We start from the raw sequence: 21,094 nt of genomic DNA, 5'->3' as shown, positions 1-21,094 counted from the left end.
TGAGGCCCAGCATTTGAATTCTGGGGACCCAGTCTCCATGACCCCAGGAGAAGCTGGTGTGTGAGCAGGCCCACCCTGCCTTGGGACAGTCCCCATCCCAACCTCTACTTGGGAACTTGACCACCCTGTGCCTCTGGGGCCCCTTTTGGCCTCCTCCTCTCTCACTCCTCCACCTTCTCATCCTTCCTTCTTTGTCTAGCGGCCAAATGAGAAAGAAGTGTGTCCTTCTCAGGCTCTGTGAAAAGCTCTCAGCGTTCTGGGAGGGACAGAGAGGCTGCTTCCATGGGCCCCAGAGTGAAGGCCCTGGAGGGGAAGTCCAGGGGCCGTGGGTGGCCTGCGGAGGGGCAGGGCTGGGGCCGCCTGCCTGCCAGGCACGTGCTGGTCCAGCAGACCAGCTGACCGCACTCAACTCCCTCAGCCCCCGCCTTGAGCTACAACCTGGATGTGAAGCATGTGCAGAGCTTTTCCTTTCCCCAAGCTGGAAGGCACTTCGGGTACCGCGTCCTGCAGGTTGGAAACAGGTGAGCTGCTGCCCCTAACGCCCATCCAGTCCCCAGGTTTCCCTCCTGGTGGCCCCTGGGTCTGCCCCTGTGGCTAGGGCTCACCCACCCCTAGGTGGATGGCTAGTAAGCTGGGGCATGTCACCAGGACATCCCTGTCTGAAGGAGTCTGTCCATAGGAATTCTTTTTTTTTTTTTTTTTGTAGAGACAGAGTCTCACTTTATTGCCCTTGGTAGAGTGCCGTGGCCTCACACAGCTCACAGCAACCTCCAACTCCTGGGCTTAGGCGATTCTCTTGCCTCAGCCTCCCAAGTAGCTGGGATTACAGGCACCTGCCACAACGCCCGGCTATTTTTTGGTTGCAGTTTGGCCGGGGCTGGGTTTGAACCCACTACCCTCGGCATATGGGGCCGGCGCCCTACCCGCTGAGCCACAGGCGCCGCCCTGTCCATAGGAATTCTTAGCAGACAGGCACAAGGCCATCACATAGTAGAATGAAGGTGACATTTAAGGTACCAAGCAAATGCCTATAGGGGAAACATCACAGCTCCTGACACACTTGGCATAAATTCCTAGGTTCCTGACTCCCTTAATACACAGTGAGCTCTTTCAAGCAACAAGGACTTTGTTTACAATCTCCTCCCATTCCCTCACACTCCTAGTATATCCCCCAGCCTAGTGCTAAGTAAACCATAAATAGCTTTTGAATGGAGGACTTACTGAGCTTATAATGGGACATTCTGATGGATTATTCTCTAGACCTCCAGTGCTTCTAGACTATAAATGTTTATTTTATTTATTTTTTTGAGACTGAGTCTCACTCTATTGCCTGCACTAGAGTGCTGTGGCGTCCACCTAGCTCACAGCAAACTCAAACTTCCGGGCTCAAGTAATCCTCTTGTCTCAGCCTACAGGTGCTCGCCACAATGCCTGGCTAATTTTTCTGGACTATAAATGGAAAGGCTCCTCAAATTTCTAGAATTCTGGCATATGGAATTATTTCTCTGGGATTCTGTAGGGAAGAAGTGGGGACTTAGGAGCTTACCCCCACCCCTGAAGGGAAATGGCTGTATTGTTTTGAGATTCTTGGTGAGAGATCTGAACCTCCTTAACAGGCAGTAGTGGGTGGGTAAAGACCTGGGCAATTCCATCTCACAGGTGAAATTTCTCAACAGGGTTGTCGTGGGAGCTCCAGGTGAGGGGAATAGCACAGGAAACCTCTATCAGTGCCATCCAAGCACTGGAAACTGCTTACCAGTCAACCTGAGTGGTGAGTAACTGGTGAGGGAAATGGGAAGAATGGGGTCGCAGGGAAATCAAGGCAGGCCCCAACAAGCCTGGATTGCCTAAGTCCCTCTGAACCAAACTTTTGGTGTCTACAGGTTCCAACCATACCTCTAAGTACATGGGAATGACCTTGGCAACAGATCCCACACGTGGAAACATTTTGGTAAGAATGTTGTGGAATTAAAGCCTATAAAGCTCAATGCTAGGAACAAGAGATTGAAAAGAGGAAAAAACACAGGTAAAGGATCCCATAGAAGGTCAAAAGCATCAGAGAGACTCAGATTCAATCAGTGTTTTTGAGAGCCAACTATTAGCCAGCTATTTTCAAACCCTTGGTTACCTTGGGTTTTTTTCAAATGTGAAATATCTATGACCATTAATATATGATACGATTTTGGGTGGTATACAAACTTCTAATGTTTTAATAGTTATATTTATTTATCGGCTTATTAGAAAAAATATACAATAAGCACATCAAATTCATTATTTCCTGGACCATATTGCTTAGAAAGAGGCTAAAGTTAAGAAAAGATAAATTTAGGGCGGTGCCTGTGGCTCAGTGAGTAAGGCATCAGCCCCATATACTGAGGGTGGTGGGTTCAAACCCAGCCCCGGCCAAACTGCAACAACAAAAATAGCCGGGCATTGTGGCAGGTGCCTGTTGTCCCAGCTACTTGGGAGGCTGAGGCAAGAGAATCACTTAAGCCCAAGAGCTAGAGGTTGCTATGAGCTGTGATGCCACAGCACTCTACCAAGGGTGACAAAAAAAAAAAAAAAAAAGGAAAGATAAATTTAAAGGACGATATTAAGTACATAATAGTATGCTCATCTGGCAGAAATCGTGAAGTATTACACAAATGCCTAAAGTGTGGGACACACTACCTTATCTCTTTTAACCCTCAAGATTTGACCAAGCTTACATGATTGCAAAGTGGTAGAGCCAGGATTTGAATCAAATTCCCATTTCATTCCAAGTTCATTGCTTTTTCCAGTTTATCCCAGCCAATACCCTTCTGTGTGAGAGACAGAAGACTGAGTGAAATACTGATCCAGCATTTAATTAGAGCTTTTTTATTTAGCTAAATTACATGCCAGGCATTGTGCTAGATTCTTTTTTTTTTTTTTTGCGGTTTTTGGCCGGGGCTGGGTTTGAACCCACCACTTTCTGCATATGGGGCCAGTGCCCCACCCCTTTGAGCCACAGGCACTGCCCTAGATTCTTTTATTTATTTATTTATTTAGACAGAGTCTTACTCTGTCACCCTGGGTAGAGTGTTATGGCATCATTGTAGCTCATAGCAACTTCAAATTCTTGGGCTGGAGCGATCTTCCTACTAGCCTCCCCAGTAGCTGGGCCTATAGGCACCGGCCACAATGCCTGGCTAGTTTTTTTATTTTTAGTAGAGACGAGGTCTTGCTTTTGCTCAGGCTACTCTTGAACCCTTGAGCTAAAGCGATCCTCCTGCCCCAGCCTCCCAGAGTGCTAGGATTACAGTTGTGAGCTGCTGTATAGTGAGGGAGGGAGACGGAGAGACAAAGATGATCATGACCTGAGCCTTGACTTTCAAAATTGCAGTCTGGAAGGAAAGATAGTAATACATGAAAGAAACAGCATTGTATATTCTGGGAATTGTGAGTATTTGATTTATCTTAAACACAGAATGTAAGATTGGAAATGGGAGAAAATAGGCCTGGAAATGCTGACTAGTGCCCAACTGTAAACAATATGAATGTCGGCCAGGCGAGGTGGCTCATGCCTGTAATCCCAGCACTCTGGAAGGCCAACGCAGGTGGATTGCTTGAGCTCACGAGTTTGAGACCAGCCAGAGCAAAAACGAGACCCTGTCTCTACTAAAAATAGAAAAACTGAGGCAAGAGGATCCCTTGAGCCCAAGAGTTGGAGACTGTCATGGCGTCTATGAGCTATGAGCACTATGAGCTGTAAGGTCTAGCTACCACCATGCCCATGGGTTCTGGGCATGGGCAGAACCCATGGGCATGGCAGTGGCTAGACCTCATAGCTCATAGTGCTGTGAGCTATGATGCCACAGCACTCTATCCAGGGTGACAGTTTGAGATTCTGTCTCAAAAAAAAAAATGTATATGTATATGTATATGTATATGTATATGTATATGTATATGTATATGTATATGTGTGTGTATGTCAAACTAAGGAGTTTGGACTTTGTCTTGTAGACAACAAGTGTCCATTGGCACAGAGCATTGGTGGGAATGGAAAAACAGGCATAGGAAACCTTGTGGAGGCAGAATCACCTAATCACCTTGCCTTGATAGCCAGTTGGGAGGGAAGGAGGGAGCAAGGACTCTGTCGGTTCTTTTTCTTGCCTGATGCTGCTCCAAAAGGCACACAGCAATGCCTTTGCTTCCTTTAGGCCTGCGATCCTGGGCTGTCTCGGACATGTGATCAGAACACCTACCTGAGTGGCCTGTGTTACCTTTTCCACCAGAATCTGCAGGATCCTGTGCTGCAAGGGCGCCCTGGTTATCAGGGTAAGGAACTGGGGACATAATGGGCCAAAATATCTCCAAGTGGTTGCTCCTACAAGGGGACCAGCATGGGCAGGCCAAACATGGAAGCTACTTCACCAGGTCCCTTTGCATCTGGCCTCTGCAGAATGTATAAAGGGCAAGGTAGACCTGGTATTTCTATTCGATGGCTCAAACAGTTTGCGGCAAGATGAATTTCAGAAAATTCTGGACTTCATGAAGGATGTGATGAGGAAACTCAGCAATACTTCCTACCAGGTAAATATGTTAGGATTCTTCATTACAGGCAATAGGTGCACAATTACCTAAACTGGCTTGAACCTGAAAAGGAAAATTTAGTATGTGGCATCTCCAAGAACCCATGGGCTTGGCAGCGGCTAGACCTCTGAGAGCCACAAGAGCCAGACAGTAGGCCAGGCAAGGTGGCTCACGCCTGTAATCCAGCATTTTGGGATTGCTTGAGCCCCCAGATTTGAAACAGCCTGAACAAGAGCGAGACCCTGTCTCTACTAAAAAATACCAAAAAAGGCTCAGTGCCTATAGCACAGTGGTTATAGTGCCAGCCACATGCACCAAGGGTGGCGGGTTCAAACCCAGACTGAGCCAGCTAAACAATAATGACAACTGCAACAAAAAAAATAGCCGGGTGCCTGTAGTCTCAGCTACGTGGGAGGCTGAGGCAAAAGAATCGCTTAAGCCCAAGAGTTTGAGGTTGCTGTGAGCTGTGACGCCATGGCACTCTACCGAGGGTGACATAGTGAGATTCTGTCTCAAAAATAAATAAATAAATAAAATACAAATACAAATACAAAACCTGAGGCAAGGGGACTACTTGAGCCCAAGAGTTGGAGGTTGCTGTGACCTATGATGATGCCTTGACACTCTACCCACGTAATAAATATTTTTATTTAAAAAAAAAAATAAAAAAAATTTTATTTTATTTAAAAAAAAAAAGAGGCTCGGTGCCCTTAGTTCAGTGGTCAGGGCGCTGGCCACATACCCTGGGGCTGGTGGGTTCAAACCTGGCCCAGGCCAGCTAAACAACAATGACAACTGCAACAAAAAAATTGCCGACGGCGGTATTGTGGCAGGCACCCGTTGTCCCAGCTGCTTGGGAGGCTGAGGCAAGAGAACCGCTTAAGCACAAGAGTTTGAGGTTACCGTGAGCTGTGATGCCATAGCACTCTACTGAGGATGACATAGTGAAACTCTGTCTCAACATTTAATTAATTAATTAAATAAGAGCCAGACAGCAGAAAGTGGCTAAGATTCTCTCTTGTTTTATGCCTTTGTTCCCTTCTTTCCTCGCTTTCTCTATAGATGGGCTCCCTTTACAGGGGCCTGTGAAAAGCTCCTAAATTCATGTGTTAAAGTTCCAGGAGGGTTTTTTACCTTCCTCTCAACCAACCCCTCCTTCTGCAAATTCCAAATTCTCAGAAAAGAGATTCTGACTGGTCTACTCTCAGTTGGATGCATCCAATGTAGCATAGTCACTCAGCAGAAATACAGCCACTGGGAGCCGTGCCTGTGGGTGAGATAGGCAGACATCACTACATAAAGAAACGGAGGTTTGTTTATGTATTTATTTATTTTTCTTTTGTGAGATAGAGTCTCAAGCCGTCACCCTGGATAGAGTGCTGTGGCATCATTGCTCTCAGCAACCTCCAACTCTTGGGTTCAAGTGATCCTTTTTGCCTCATTTTTTCTTTTTCTTTTTTTGGAGACAGAGCCTCAAGCTGTTACCCTGGGTAGAGTGCCATAGAATCACAGCTTACAGCAACCTCCAACTCCTGACCTTAAGTGAGGCTCTTGACTCTGCCTCCCAAGTAACTGGAACTGCAGGTGCCCACCACAACACCTAACTATTCTTTGGTTGCAGCCAGCATTGTCATTTGGTGGCCCGGGCTGGATTCGAACCCACCAGCTCAGGTGTATGTGGCTGGCACCTTAGCCACTTGAGCCACAGGCGCCGAGCTTGCCTCATTTTTCCAATTTTTAGTAGAGATGGGGTCTCACTTTTGCTCAGGCTGGTCTCGAACTCATGAGCTCAAGCAATCTACCCACCTCGGTCTCCCAGAGTGCTAGGATTACAGGCATGAGCCACCACTCCTGGCCTAAAGGTTTTTTAAATTATTTCTGTGTTTATTTATATATTGCCTCATTTTCAAAAGGATGATTGGAGGCAGGGATGTGGAATTGGGTCTCACATAAGAAGTAGAAATTGGAAGAGACAAGTAGGAAGGGATGTGTTATTACATATCATTTCTTCCTTCCTTTTCTAGTTTGCTGCTGTTCAGTTTTCCACCATCTGCCGAACAGAATTTAATTTCTCATATTATGATAAAGTGAAGGACCCAGATGTTCTGCTAGCCAAAGTAGAACACATGGGCGAGCTGACCAACACCTTTCGTGCCATCAACTATGTTGCGTGAGTTCCACTTTGCAGGAGAGAACATAATCCATTCATTTGTTCTGTGTAAGCTAACTTTCAGTTGCTAGGTATAGGAACTCAGTAGGTAGGTACAGCAAGGGGTGGTTTATTGTTTAAATTTAAGTGAAGCAATTTTAGCTCCAGTTTTTTTGGTTGTAACAGAAATCTACTCTATACTAACTAAATCTCAAAGGGAAATTATTGCGAGGATAGCTCAATGAACCCTTGGACAGGAAGTATTGATAGGTCTCATGAAAACTAAAACCAGGACTTAGAAAGTGATCGTGACCCAGGGCAGGCACAGTAGAGTCACATATTATATGGGGATCAGCTTTTGAACTCAGTGAATGAATAAAAATCTCATATAGTCAAAATTATCTTCAAAGAATTCCTTGAATTATTAAAAAAAATCAATATATTCAAGTCCCCCATTGGAAATTTATCCTGAATATAGATATCTAAATCCAATATAGAATTGTGTTTGAGACCTAATGAAAGTTGTTAGATTATATTGATGAGCCATATTGTATATTTAAAAAATACCTACCTTTAAAGATTAACGTGGCCATGAGAACTGAGACCAATTTAGGGAACAAGAGAATTTATATCTTCTATTTCATGTACCCTTCTGAGCATTGAGTGAATTCACCTTTCATTGAGTGAAATAGCAGGAAGCATCTCCTGTACTCTTCTACATTTTTTTTTAAATTTTCTTTTCTTTGCTTGTGTAGTTGAATTTGCATACAGTAAAGGAGCTTGTGGTACACTCTTCACAACTCTTCGTGTGTGTGTTTCTAACTTTTTTCTTCTGGGGCTGACTTGGTCTGTCGTGCTCACTTCATTCTGTCTCTGTAGACAGCTTTGATGGGCACATGGTCAAGCCACATCCATTCGAAAAATGGCAGCCTCAGTTTCCCAATTGATATGAACAATGTGAATTCTAGTTTCCATGAGAGAAAATCTATTGTCCGAGCATGGATTAGGTGCCCAGGGATCCACCCCACTGTAGCCTGGGTCTGCTTCATGGCATTAGGTCACACGGCACAAGTATGATTCCAGGGTCCCACCTCTGTGCAATGGGGTTTTAGAAAATGTTCTCTAAGTTCTTAGAGAAAATGATTACTGTAAGATGAAAAGACACCCTAAACGATATCAATTATGGGAGCAAAACAAGCAGTCTTGAAAATGTTTGCCATGACACTTCTCAACTACCTACTCCGCCAGGCAGTGTTCTAGGTCAGGAATCAGCAACTCTTTTCTGTAAAAGATCTCATAGTAAATATTTTAGGCTTTTCTGGACCCATATGGTTCCTGTTGGATAATCCTTTAAAAATAGAAAAACCATTCTTAGCTCATGGACTATGCAAAAATAAGCAGCAGGCTGGATTTGGCCTGCAGTTATTGTGCTGTGTTCTAGGTCCTGGGAATATAGCAGTGAACAAAACCAAGAAAAACATCTGCCCTCTTAGAGCTTAACACTTTAATAAGGGAAAGAAATATAATAAACATGATCAATAAGTAAATTAGATAATACAGTCAAAGATGTAAGCTTTATAAAGAAAAATAAAGCCAGTAGTCAGTAGGAAGATCAGAAAAGGTTACATCCAAGTGGAGACTTGCTGGAGCTGAGGAAGCAATGGAGGCGTGACCATTCCAGGCAGACAGAACAGCCCAGGCCCTGAGCCAAGGACGTGCTTGGGATGTTGGAGAGATGTCAGGGTGCCAGCATGGCTGGAGAGAAATAAGTAAGAGAGGAAAATAGTGGGAGATGAGGTCAGAGAGATAACGGGAGTCCAGATGAGTGAGGGAGACTTACTTGGAGGCCATAGCAAGACTTTGGCTTTTCCTCTGAGTATGATGAGAAGTCACTGGAGGTTTTCAGCAGAGAGGTGACAGTCCGATTTATGTGTCTAAAATAATGGATCTTTCTGGCTGCAGGGCTGATATTATAATGGAGGGGGGCAAGCGTGGAACCATTGAGGCCAGGGAGGAAGCTACTGAAAAATCTAGATGGGAGGCTTGGCGCCTGTGGCTCAAGCGGCTGAGGCACCAGCCACATACACCTGAGCTGGCGGGTTCGAATCCAGCCCGGGCCCGCCAAACAACAATGCCAGCTACAACCAAAAAATAGCCAGGCACACGTAATCCCAGCTACTTGGGAGGCAGAGGCAGGAGAATCGCTTGAGCCCAGGAGTTGGAGGTTGCTGTGATGCTATGGCACTCTACCCAGGGTGACAGGTTGATGCTCTGTCTCAAAAAAAAAAAAAAAAAAAAAACTAGATGGGAGGCAGTGGTGGTTTAAGCCAGGGTGGAAATACAGGAACAAGACGCGTGATAGGCCCATGTCCATGTGGATGGAGAAACATTTTGCATCCCAGATAGAACCAGAAGTCTTGACATCAGGCATTTATGGCTCAGATGGTTCCCATAGAGCTGCTGTTCCAGCAAGAGCCATGGCCAACCCAGCTTTCTCCAAAGGCAGCTGCAGCCTGTCTGGTATTCACTTCTTCCTTCTTTCATTTCACCCGCACTGAGCACCTACTCTGTGCCAGGAGCCAAAGACAGAGCAGCAAATTAAACATGGTCTTTTCCTCATGGTATATGGGGGAAATTGACACAGAAACAAGGCACTATAATTCACTAGGTTAAATGCTAGAGATCTCTAGGCAGCCTGGGAATAGCAGGGAAGGCAGAGGAGGTGCTGTGTGAGTTTGCTCTAGAAAAGTGACTTCCTAAATTTCTCTGGCTGGGAACCCTTTATTCCTATGAAAATCTTACCTAGATCAACATCTCTAACTGGTTAAAGGGAAGTTCCCATGTGGCTACAATGGAAGGTGGGAATACAAGAGTCACCCATCACAAAATCACCCCCTCTTGGCCTGCGGACTCTGGGACACTCTTCAGGTTGTCTAGAGGGTACTGGTCCAGAAGGAGAGGAATGGCAGCAAAAACCAGGTGGGGGTTTAAGAGGAGACCACCAGAGGCTTAGAATACCTGCCTGGGAGATACAAAGAAGGCTTTTGCTTAATTAGCAGAGCAGTAATTTAACTATCAGTAGGCGGTTCAGGAGACCTCAGGCTCTGGTTTGAGAAGAGACTCTCACATCTGCCTTTTCTGGACACAGGAAAGAGGTGTTTCGGCAAGATCAGGGGGCCCGACCGGATGCCACCAAAGTGCTCATCATCATCACTGATGGGGAGGCCAGTGACGATGGCGACATTGGCGTGGCCAAAGACATCATCCGCTACATCATTGGGGTATGGCCCCAGGTCCCTGCTGCTTCTATGTCTTATTTTCCCTCTGCTATTCCTGAAGCCCAGTCCCCTTCTGTGGGGCAGAATCTTGTGAAGATAATAGAAAACTGATTTGAGATTTGGGGGATGCCAGCTCTTCACTCTTCACTCCCTCACAGATTGGAAAGCATTTTAAAACCAAGGAAAGTCAGGAGACACTCCACAAGTTTGCCTCAAACCCCATAGAGGAGTTTGTGAAGATTCTGGACACATTTGAGAAGCTTAAAGATCTATTCAGTGAGCTACAGAAGAAGATCTATGTGATTGAAGGTGAGTGACGGACCCTGGGAGAGAGTTCCGGAGGCTGCCATATACAGAAATTCACCTTTAGAATTCACACAGAAATTCTAAATTTATCAGATTAGAGACACACTAATAACAACAAGCACTTTGTGTCTGACGCTGTGCTAAGAGCTCACCTACTAAACCTCTAGTAGGAATTTAGGAGAGGGTATTTTAGGAACAGCCTCTGATATTTCTCTCTGAAATACCATCTTCCTCTTGGAGCTCAGCATGATTCAGGGTGGGGCCCAGAATTGACCTGTATCTTCCTGGTGTTATCTGAGCCCTGCAGATTAACTGTAATTCCTTTCTCTTCTGCTTTGACTTTCATTTTCACTTCTCTCAGCCTCCATATTATTTAGGATGGGCAAGCTGGCTGGAGCCACAGACCCTCCTTGGCTTAGAATAAGAGGAAGTTTGTATTGTAGTCAACAGAGGACTGGTTATGGGAGGATATTTCCCCAAGGAAGTTTAGTCTATGAAAAGTTATATGTGCTGGGCACCCATAGCTCAGTGGTTAGGGTACCACGTGCACTGGGGCTGGTGGGTTCAAACCCAGCCGGGGCCTGCTAAACGACAACAACAACAACAAAAAAAAAAATAGCCAGAAGTTACGGCAAGTGCCTATAGTCCCAGCTACTAGGGAGGCTGAGGCAAGAGAATCAATTGAGCCCGAGAGTTTGAGGTTGCTGTGAGTTATGATGCCACAGCACTCTATAGAGGGTGACAAAGAGACACTCTGTCTCAATTTAAAAAAAAAAAGAAAAGTAAAGTTATGTGATTTCCCCAGGGAAATCCCCTTTGTTAGGATACAGCCTTAGTGTCCAGTTCAGGTGAAGAAGTAATGTGTCATATGAACCAAGGTGACTTGTCCCCAGGAATCCACTCTGTCTCTTTCTTGCTGTGTGACCTCTGCCAGGTCACTTCCTTTTCTGAGGCTCATTGCTCTCCATTAAATGTGAAAATAACACCAGTCTAACAGGGTTGTAAGGTTTAACTAAGTTTGCTGTAACAAAATACTACAAACGAGGTGACGTAAAACAACAGAAATTTGGCGGTGCCCATAGCTCAGTGGGTAGGGTGTCAGCCACATACACCGAGGCTGGTGGGTTCAAGCCTGGCCTGGGCCTGCTAAACAACAATGACAACTGCAACCAAAAATAGTTAGGCATTGTGGCGGGCGCCTGCAGTCCCAGCTACTCGTGAGGCTGAGGCAAGAGAATCGCTTAAGCCTGGTGCCTGCCCCAACACCTGGCTATTTTTTGTTGCAGTGGTCATTGTTGTTTAGCTGGCCCGAGCTGGGTTTGAACCTGCCAGCCTCGGTGTATGAGACTGGCACCGTAACTACTATGCTATGGGTGCTGAGCCATGCATCATATTCTGACTTACTTGTTCAGTATCTGTTTCCCACACTAAACCTTGAGATCTTCCCTGACAAGCCTTGAGTCTGCTTCCCACCATTGTAGTCCTGCCACCAGATACTTAGATACTTAATTATTCTATATATTTATTCAATGAGTGAACAAATCATTGTAATAATTGCTATGTTTCCTGAAAATGTACATGTCACAGGCATTTTGTTTGATCTCATTCATTTCTGTCAGCATCCTTGTTAGCTGGTGCTATTATGTTCATTGTACTATGAATAAGACACTCAGAGATGCTGTGAAAGTAGAGCTCATCTTCAAGTTGAAGAAAGACAGTAATTGAGTACACAAACATGGTAATTAAAGACAACTAAATTCACTCTGATGTGACTTGTGAGCTGAGACATGAAAGATGAGAATCAAACAGCCACAGAAGCAGTGTGGCATGTGGGCCGAGAACATTCCAGTCGGAGAGAAGCACAAGTGCAGAGGCCCAGCGGGCGAGGGGAAGGCTTGACACTTTGTGGGAACAGAATGTGGTGAGGGAAGAGAAAGAACTTGGTGGGGAGGTAGGGACTTTGTAGGCCCTCAGAAGGAATTTGGATTTTAGTGGATTTTAGTGTTTTTTTTGTTTGTTTGTTTTTATTGTTGGGGATTCATTGAGGGTACAATAAGCCAGGTTACACTGATTGCAATTGTTAGGTAAAGTCCCTCTTGCAATCGAATTTTAGGTTTTTTAAGAAAGGGAACACTGACTCGGTGCCCATAGCTCAGCAGTTAATGCGCCGGCTACAAGCACTGGGGCTGGTGGGTTTGAACCTGGCCTGGGTCTGCTTAACAACAATGACAACAACAAGAACAAAATAAAATAGCCAGGCGCTGTGGCAGGTACCTGTAGTCTCAGCTACTTGGGAGGCTAAGGCAACAGAATCACTTAAGCCCAAGAGTTTGCAGTTGCTGTGAGATATGATGCCAGGGCACTCTACTGAGGGCGACATAGTAAGACTCTGTCTCAAAAATAAAAAAAGAAAGGGGAAAAAGCTCTGGTCTGATACTCATTTATATTAATTAATTTATTTATTTATTTGAGACAGAGGCTTGCTTTGTCATCCTTGGTAGAGTGCCCTGGCATCATAGCTCACAGCAACCTAAAACTCTTGGGCTCAAAGTAATTCTCTTGCCTCAGCCTCCTGAGTAGCTGTGTCTACAGGTGCCTGCCACAATGCCTGGCTATTTTTTAGAGGCAGGGTCTCACTCTTGCTTAAAACAGACTTACTCTGTGGAAACAAAGCGTGGAAAAAATGGAGTCAGAGACCACGTTAGTGAGATTTTGCACTGGTCAAACCAGAAATGAGATGGCTTTATTTTTGTGGTGGAGGAACAAGTTATTCAGGGAATGGAACACGTATATTTTGAAGGTAGGCTCATGATGATTTGGTGATGTGTTTGAGACAGGATGGAGGAAAGGGAAGACTCCAGTCGATTCTGGTTTTTTAACATGGTTCATTACATGGGTGGAGTGCCATTCACTGAAGCGGGGAGGCCTCGATAGGAGCAGAAACAAAGAACTTCATGTTGGGCCTGCCCTGTGGTATGAGTAGAGATCTGAGGCCTAGGCTCCTTGAGTTTCACGTGAGAAAGCCAACTCAGAGCATTAAGCCCCTTCCCAGTCTGTCTGGCTCTGAAGTATGAGCTTTCTGCTTTACCCAGTGATAGTTCTTACTCCTTCCAGGAGAATCACTGATTTTACTGCCTCTTGGGTCTTGCCCATTCTCCTCTACTTTGTCTCCCAGGCACAAGCAAACAGGACCTGACCTCCTTCGACATGGAGCTGTCCTCCAGTGGGATCAGCGCTGACCTCAGCAAGGTGTGGGGTGGGCCTGAAGCAATGGGCTGCAAGGTGGCGTGGGGACACAGCTGGGTCCCAGAGGGTAGCTGACTCCACTCCTCTCCTTCCTTGGGCAGAGCCATACAGTTGTGGGGGCAGTTGGAGCCAAGGACTGGGCTGGGGGCTTCCTAGACTTGAAGGCAGACCTGAAGGGTGAAATATTTGTTGGCAACAAACCACTGACACCAGAAGTGAGAGCGGGATATTTGGGTGAGTACTTTTCTTTTCTGCAAAGTTCTTCTGGTTTTAGAGGCCAGAGGGTCCCTCAGTCTTATTTTTAAAATAACAGCGAAAGCTGTGAAGCAATCAGCATGAACAAATTCAGAGTTCAAACCTAATTATAACATATTTAATTTTCCCTTAATAGTCCCTCGCCTGTGTATTAATCATGTTGTTTTTTTTTATTTTCTATATTTTCTGTTGCTTGGACATCTTGTTGCCTTGTGATCCTGGAGAGATGGCCCCTCCCAGGGCTAGCTAATTGCTAGAAATAGTGAACAACTTGCCTGTATACACACCTTTTATATGCAAACCAGCCAATCCAGAGCCTATATCTCCAACTACCTCCTTCATCTACTCTTACACACCAAGCTATTATTTCTTCATCCTTAAATCAGCCCAGGGCCAGGTATCAGACAACTAGAATCAGCCACTATAGCCCAGAGCCTGTCAAAATTATTCAAACTATGTAATTATAAACCTGCTCAAACTTGCCTACACTAGTTCACCATCCTTCCCACAAAAACCACAGTAAGAGCTCTGGGCTATAGTCTTCTCTTGCTCCTTTTGCCTCTCACTGACCTTGTATTTCCTCAGTGCTTCCCCATTTGGCCTTGCAAGGCGTACAGTGATTCCTTCTGGGAGCTGTGAGTAATAAAGTTCTTTCAATGACAGTGACCTCTCTGTGTTGTCAGTCATACCTATAAATTAAATCCCATGTACATTCTAAAACAATCTGCCTATTAGTAGGAAGGCTAGTCACTCCTTCTTGAGGCTTCCTTTCCTTGAATTGTCCAAGAACTTCAGTGTTTTATTCAGTTACAAGATTTCATGTGAAGCCAAGCATAGAAGAAATGAGTCTGGTCCATCCACAACTGCTGTTGTTTCTCTCTGCCTCATGGTGTCACTGTTGAAGTCTCTTCATGCACAGTTCTGTGGATGTTTGTCCACCCAAGGTGATGCCAGGCTCAGGCTACATTGGAACCTCACTCCTATATGCTCTGAGGTTATAGCTCTTTTAGTTCACATTCATATAGTCAGTTTGCCCTAAAGTATGAGCTGGCTGTAAGAGCCCTGGCTTAGGACTGTTTCCAGGTGCTACCTTCTCTTGGGTCTAAAACCACCGTCCTTCCACCTTGCCTCATCCATGACCACTGTATAGGAGTGGGCCACTCTTTTGTTAGACTCTCAGAACACAAAATGATCTTATTAATTTTTCCTCAGGAAAATCAGTGCTATTCATTTTGCATCTACTCTTTTAAGGGAGGCTACCATCAGTAATTTTTTTCTTTCTTCTTAATTTTTTTTTTTTTATTTTTTGAGGTAGAGTCCTGCTCTATTGCCCAGGCTAGAGTGCTATGCCATCAGCCTAGCTCATAGCAACCTCAAATCCTGGGTTTAAGCAATCCTCCTATCTTAGCTTCCTGAGTAGCTCTGACTACAGGCATGCACTACCGTGACTGGATAATTTATTAATTTTTTAAAATAATAGTTTAAATAACTTGACCAGGCTCACAGAACTAGTAGTAGAGTCCAGGTAGTCTGTCCCCAAAGTCTTTTCTGTAAACCACTACATTTATACATGCCACCAGTGTATGCTGAAGGCACCAGTGTATGTTGAATGCATCTTTGTTAATAACCTGTTTTCCCAAGGCCTCTGCTCCTTTCCTTGTGGATGTTACCTTCTATTCTACCATCCTTTTTTTTTTTTTAGAGATGGAATCTCACTCTGTTGCCCAGGTTAGAGTGTCTGCCATGCCTCAGCATAGCTCACAGCAGCCTCAAACTCTTGGGTTCAAGTTATCCTCTTGCCTCAGTCTCCTGAGTAGCTGTGTCTACTGGTGCTCACCACAATGCCCAATGAATCTTTCTATTTTTTGTAGAGATAGGGTCTCACTTTGCTTAGGCTGGTCTTGAACTCCTGAGCTTAAGGGATCCTCCCATCTCAGCCTCCCAGAGTGCTAGGATTATAGGTGTGGGCCACCATGCCTGGCCCTTCCAGCATCCTATGTGTTCCTAACTCCAATCCCCTCACTCTGTCTCCTCAGGTTACACAGTGGCCTGGCTGCCCTCACAAAGGAAAACATCACTGCTGGCAGTGGGAGCCCCCCGATACCAACATGTGGGCCGAGTACTGCTGTTCCAAGAGCCAAAGAACAGAGGACAGTGGAGCCAGGTCCAGAAAATAGAAGGGACTCAGGTACTCATGGCCCAAGGAGTGACGTGCACCATGACGTGCACTCATGACGTGCACCATGCTCCCTGCTATCCTTTGAGTACTCATTCACTAACTGTGTGGCAAGTTCTAGGCCAAACACTATCACATTGGTCCCTCGTGGGGCACCCTTTGAGGTAAGCCTTGACATCTCTACATTCCAATTTAAGAAATTGAGCCTCTGGGTGGCGCCTGTGGCTCAGTCAGTAAGGTGCCTGCCCCATATACCAAGGGTGGCAGGTTCAAACCCAGCCCCGGCCAAACTGCAACAAAAAAATAGCCGGGCGTTGCGGCGGGCGCCTGTGGTCCCAGCTACTCAGGAGGCTGAGGCAGGAGAATCACCTAAGCCCAGGAGTTGGAGGTTGCTGTGAGCTGTGTGACGCCACGGCACTCTACTGAGGGCAATAAAGTGAAACTCTGTCTCTACAAAAAAAAAAAGAAATTGAGCCTCAAAGAGCCCACCTTATATTAATTCATGTGGCTCTAAGGGTGGACTTAGGGTTTGAATCTTTACTTAAGGGAGTGAAATAAGATGGACATGATACAGCTGAATGGGAGACAGGTGCTAGCCAGCCCCTATGTCCCCACAGGCTCTTCCTCAGATACCTATCTCTCCCTGCAGGTTGGCTCTTACTTTGGTGGGGAGCTGTGTGGTGTTGACATGGATCAGAATGGGGAAATGGAGCTGCTGCTGGTGGGAGCCCCGCTGTTCTATGGGGATCAGAGGGGAGGCCGGGTGCTCATCTACCAGAGACGACAGGTGAGTGCCAAGATGTGGAGTTGAGGGGTAGGGGAAGAAGAGAGATAGATATTCACAGGCCTACGTGGGACCCAGTTTTCTTAAGGGCTTTCCCTGTCTGATCATGGGTTACTCGAACCATTAGAACAAAAAACAGACAATAGTGACTCCTCATTGGGGAAGGCTGTGGGCAGGGCCCCTGCCAGACTCTTTATGGATATAACTTCATTTGATCCTCACAACCTCTTTCTGAGATCCTACAAGCTGTCCTTTATCAATGGGAACACCGAGGCTCCACAAAGCTAGGTAATTTCCCAAAGCCACAGGGGCACATGAACAGGAAGAGGTGGAGCTGGCAGCATTCCAAGTCTCTGAGGAACCACTTTTTACGTTTCTTTTTTTCTTTTTAAAAGACAGAGTCTCGGGCGGCGCCTGTGGCTCAGTGAGTAGGGCACAGGCCCCATATACTGAGGGTGGTGGGTTCAAATCCGGCTCAGGCTAAACTGCAACAAAAATAGCCGGGCGTTGTGGTGGGCGATTATAGTCCCAGCTACTCAGGATCCTGAGGCAAGAGAATCGCCTAAGCCCAAGAGCTGGAGGTTGCTGTGAGTTGTGATGCCACAGCACTCTATCGAAGGTGACAAAGTGACACTCTGTCTCTTAAAAAAAAATTAAAAAAGACAGTCTCACTGTGTCACTCAGGCTTGAGTGCAATGGCACGATCATAGCTCACTGCAACCTTAAACTCTAGGCTCAAGTGATCTTAGATCTTCACACATCAGCCTTCCAAGTAGTAGGGAGTATAGGGTAGCACCACACTTCACTAATTTTTTTTAATTTTCTTTTTTTTTGAGATAGAGTCTTACTTTGTCACTCTCGGTACAGTGCCACAGCATCATAGCTCACAACAACCTCAGACTCTTGGGCTCAAGTGATCATTTTGCCTCAGCCTTCCAAGTAGCTGGGACTACAGGCACCCGCTACAATACCCAGCTACTTTCTAGAGACTGGGTCTGGCTCTTGCTCAGGCTGGTCTTGAACTCCTGAGCTCAGGCAACCTGCCTTGGCCTCCCATAGTGCTAGGATTACAGGTGCGAACCACCACACCCGGCCTCATTTTTTTTAATTTGTGTGTGTGTGCGTGTGTGTGTGTGGATATGGGGTTTTTCTGTGTTGCCCATGCTGGTCTCACATTCCTGGGCTGAAGTGTTTCTCCTGCCTCAGCCTCCCAAAGTACTAGGATTCTGGGCACGAGCCACTGTGCCTGACGTTTCTTTAGTGTTCTTCTCACGTTTCTTTAGTGTTCTTCATGAAATTGTCCTTAACAATGCCACATGCTGTGAAAGCTTGCTCAACGATTGAGGTGTGACTTGTCTCCCTGCTCCTTCCTAGCTGGGATTTGAAGAGGTCTCAGAACTGCATGGGGATCATGGCTATCCCCTGGGAAGGTTTGGAGCGGCCATCGCTGCCCTGACAGACATCAACGGGGATAGGCTGATGGATGTGGCTGTGGGAGCCCCCCTGGAGGAGCAGGGGGCTGTGTACATCTTCAATGGGCGACAGGATGGGCTCAGCGTCCAGCCAAGTCAGGTGAGGTGCCCTGCCTGCCAACCCAACCCCAGGGACAGATACTAAAGCCTCTGCACCCAGGTCCCTCTCCTAGGCCTGCCCCTTCCCACCCTCCACCCTGTCCCCCCGCCCCCCTGCCCCCCAGCTCAGCATGATCTCTCTCTTACTCTCAGCGGATAGCAGGGACCCGGCTGTTCTCAGGAATTCAGTGGTTTGGACGCTCCATCCACGGGGTGAAGGACCTTGAAGAGGATGGCCTGGCAGACGTGGTTGTGGGGGCTGAGGGCCGGGTAGTTGTGCTGAGGTAAGACAGGACCCCTGAGTCCTCCCAGATAACCTCAGCTCTTGTCCTGTGAATAGTTGTGGTGTGCTGGGTACCCTGTAAATTCTTTGTAGGGAGACAGGTCCTCTTTTTAGAGGTTCATATCATACTCAGTGACAGAACTGGGTATGAACCCAGGCCTGTCTGACACTGCAACCTTATAGAGGAACGCCCTCATGTGATGAGTAAAGGACTGGCTCTAGAACATGGTGACCTGGATTTAAGTCAAAGCTCAGCCATTTGCTTCTGAGATTATCTCACCTCAGTCACTTAGCTTCTTGAGAACCAAGTTTCCTCATTTTTGAAGGAGTGACATTTCTTTTTTCTTTTTATTTGCGATAGAGTTTCACTTTGTGTACTGGGTAGAGTGCCATGGCAACTCACAGCAACCTCAAACACTTGGGCTTGAGCAATCCTCTTGCCTCAGCCTCCCCAGCTGCTGGAACTACAGTTACACAACACCATGCTTGGCTAGTTTTTCTATTTTTAGTAGAGATGGATCTCGATCTTGCTCAGGCTAGTCTTAAACCCCTGAGCTCAAGCAATCCGCCTGTATCAGCCTCCCAGAGTCCTAGTATTACAGATGTAAGCCACTGCACCTGGCCAGTGGTGATATTTCTTGCCCTACCCATATCTTAACAGTTGTTGGAAGAATCACACAGCATCCTATAGGGAATAGGTATTAGTCTCCTGCTATGTCTTAAACACCAAACCAGGCATTGGGTGCAGAGTTTATGTGTGGGGGAACATATAATAAAAAATTAACCAAAAATAGTTAATTATAAATTGTAATAAGTACGATAAAGGAAATGAACAGGTACTGTTAGAATAGCAAGGGAGGCCAAGAAAGATCCCTGTGAGGAAGTGATATCTGAGCTGGGACTTGAAAGATCAGAAGGAGCTAGATTTGCAGAAATTGGGGTAAGAGCTTTCTACACATAAGCTAGGATGTGCCCAGGCTGCAAGACAGGTGAAAGTTTGTTATGTTCAAGGAACTGAGAGAGGGCCAGTGTGGCTAGGACATAGTCATCCCAGGGAGTGCGTGGTAGCAGACAGGAATGGAGAGGTGGTCAACTGGCATCCATAGCCAAAAGCTTGGATTTTATTTTATTTATTTATTTATTTTGAGATAAAGTCTAACTATGCCACCCTCAGTAGAGTGCCATGGTGTCACAGTCACAGCAACTTCCAACTCATGGGCTTAAGCAATTCTCTTGCCTCAGCCTCCCAAGTCACTGGGACTACAGGCGCCCACCACAAAGCCTGGCTTTTTTTTTGTTGCAGTTGCCATTGTTGTTTAGCAGGCCGGGGCCGGGTTCGAACCTGCCAGCCTCCGTGTATGTAGCCGACGCCATAACCACTGTGCAACAGGCACCAAGCCAAAGCTTGGATTTTATTATGGCTGTCAGGCAGCATTGTTGAAGGGTTATAAGCATGGAAGTAGCTCAGTATGATTTCTCTTAAAGCTTACTCTTCTGTATGAAAAATGGTCAGAAGGCTACTAGAGTGAACTAGGTTGGAACCCTAGTTAATCAGCATCATTAGTATTTTCACTGAGAAGAGACAGTAACGATGAGGTCTGCTCTAGGGAAGGAGAGTCCTCTGGACTCTGCCAGTGAGAGCCCCGGGTCTCGTGAAGAATGAGCAGGGGAGGCCAAGCGAGAGACTTGGTTGTTCTTTGCCCTGCAGTGCCCGGCCTGTGGTAGATGTGGTCACTCAGATGTCCTTCTCCCCATCTGAGATCCCAGTGCATGAAGTGGAGTGCTCCTATTCAACCAGTAACAGGAAGAAGGAAGGAGTTAACATCACAGTCTGTTTCCAGGTCAAGCCTCTCATCCCTCAGTTCCAAGGTCAGTGCTGTTCACCTGCTCCCCTGAGCAGCTGCCTGCCCTACATCCAGGCCTATGGCCTGGGGCCCCCACCACCACTATTCAACAACCCCTACCCTTTCCATTTTGCCCAGGTCGTCTAGTTGCCAATCTCACTTATACTCTGCAGTTGGATGGCCATCGGACCAGAAGCCGGGGGTTGTTCCCAGGAGGGAGACATGAACTCAGCAGGAACACAGCTGTCACCTCAGACAAGTCCTGTACTGAGCTCTGGTTTCATTTCCCGGTAAGGGAGCCCGTACTGAGGCTCTGAGAAGGGGGCGGGTGAGTTGACTACAGTGAGGCAGTGCTGAGTAGGGTCAACTGTGTCACTGTAGAGCTAGGTGACAAGTCACTTTGTATTCTCTGTGTTGTTATTTTCTCTGCAAAAGTAGTAATGACACCTTTAGATATTTTCTTCTAGTTTTTGTTTGTTGTTGTTTTAAGATAGAGCCTCAAGCTGTCATCCTGGGTAAAGTGCTGTAGCATCACAGCTCACAGCAACCTCCAACTCCTAGGCTCAAACGAGTCTCCTGCCTCCGCCTCCCAAGTAGCTGGGACTACAGGCGCCCACCACAACACCTGGCTATTTTTTGGCTGCAGCC

The 21,094-nt window shown here is 46.3% G+C and overlaps 1 protein-coding gene across 2 annotated transcripts in view; it reads left to right on the top strand.

Moving 5' to 3' along the window:
- Positions 1-21,094, top strand: part of ITGAL (integrin subunit alpha L) — a 51,535-nt gene that overhangs the window by 1,055 nt on the left and 29,386 nt on the right. For both annotated transcript variants that reach the window (XM_053555016.1, XM_053555017.1), the window contains exons 2-17: positions 419-521; positions 1,677-1,771; positions 1,884-1,951; positions 4,182-4,299; positions 4,424-4,554; positions 6,579-6,724; positions 9,852-9,984; positions 10,140-10,290; positions 13,463-13,536; positions 13,635-13,767; positions 15,825-15,976; positions 16,614-16,751; positions 18,123-18,320; positions 18,473-18,603; positions 20,311-20,471; positions 20,585-20,736. In XM_053555016.1, coding sequence (XP_053410991.1) covers positions 419-521; positions 1,677-1,771; positions 1,884-1,951; positions 4,182-4,299; positions 4,424-4,554; positions 6,579-6,724; positions 9,852-9,984; positions 10,140-10,290; positions 13,463-13,536; positions 13,635-13,767; positions 15,825-15,976; positions 16,614-16,751; positions 18,123-18,320; positions 18,473-18,603; positions 20,311-20,471; positions 20,585-20,736 — 2,084 coding nt within the window. The remainder of the gene's footprint in view (positions 1-418; positions 522-1,676; positions 1,772-1,883; positions 1,952-4,181; positions 4,300-4,423; positions 4,555-6,578; positions 6,725-9,851; positions 9,985-10,139; positions 10,291-13,462; positions 13,537-13,634; positions 13,768-15,824; positions 15,977-16,613; positions 16,752-18,122; positions 18,321-18,472; positions 18,604-20,310; positions 20,472-20,584; positions 20,737-21,094) is intronic.

Source organism: Nycticebus coucang, chromosome 12 (assembly GCF_027406575.1).
Source record: "Nycticebus coucang isolate mNycCou1 chromosome 12, mNycCou1.pri, whole genome shotgun sequence".
Lineage (NCBI taxonomy): Eukaryota > Metazoa > Chordata > Mammalia > Primates > Lorisidae > Nycticebus > Nycticebus coucang.
The sequence above is the reverse complement of the archived record's forward strand: the minus strand, read 5'-3'. Positions and strand labels throughout refer to the sequence as shown.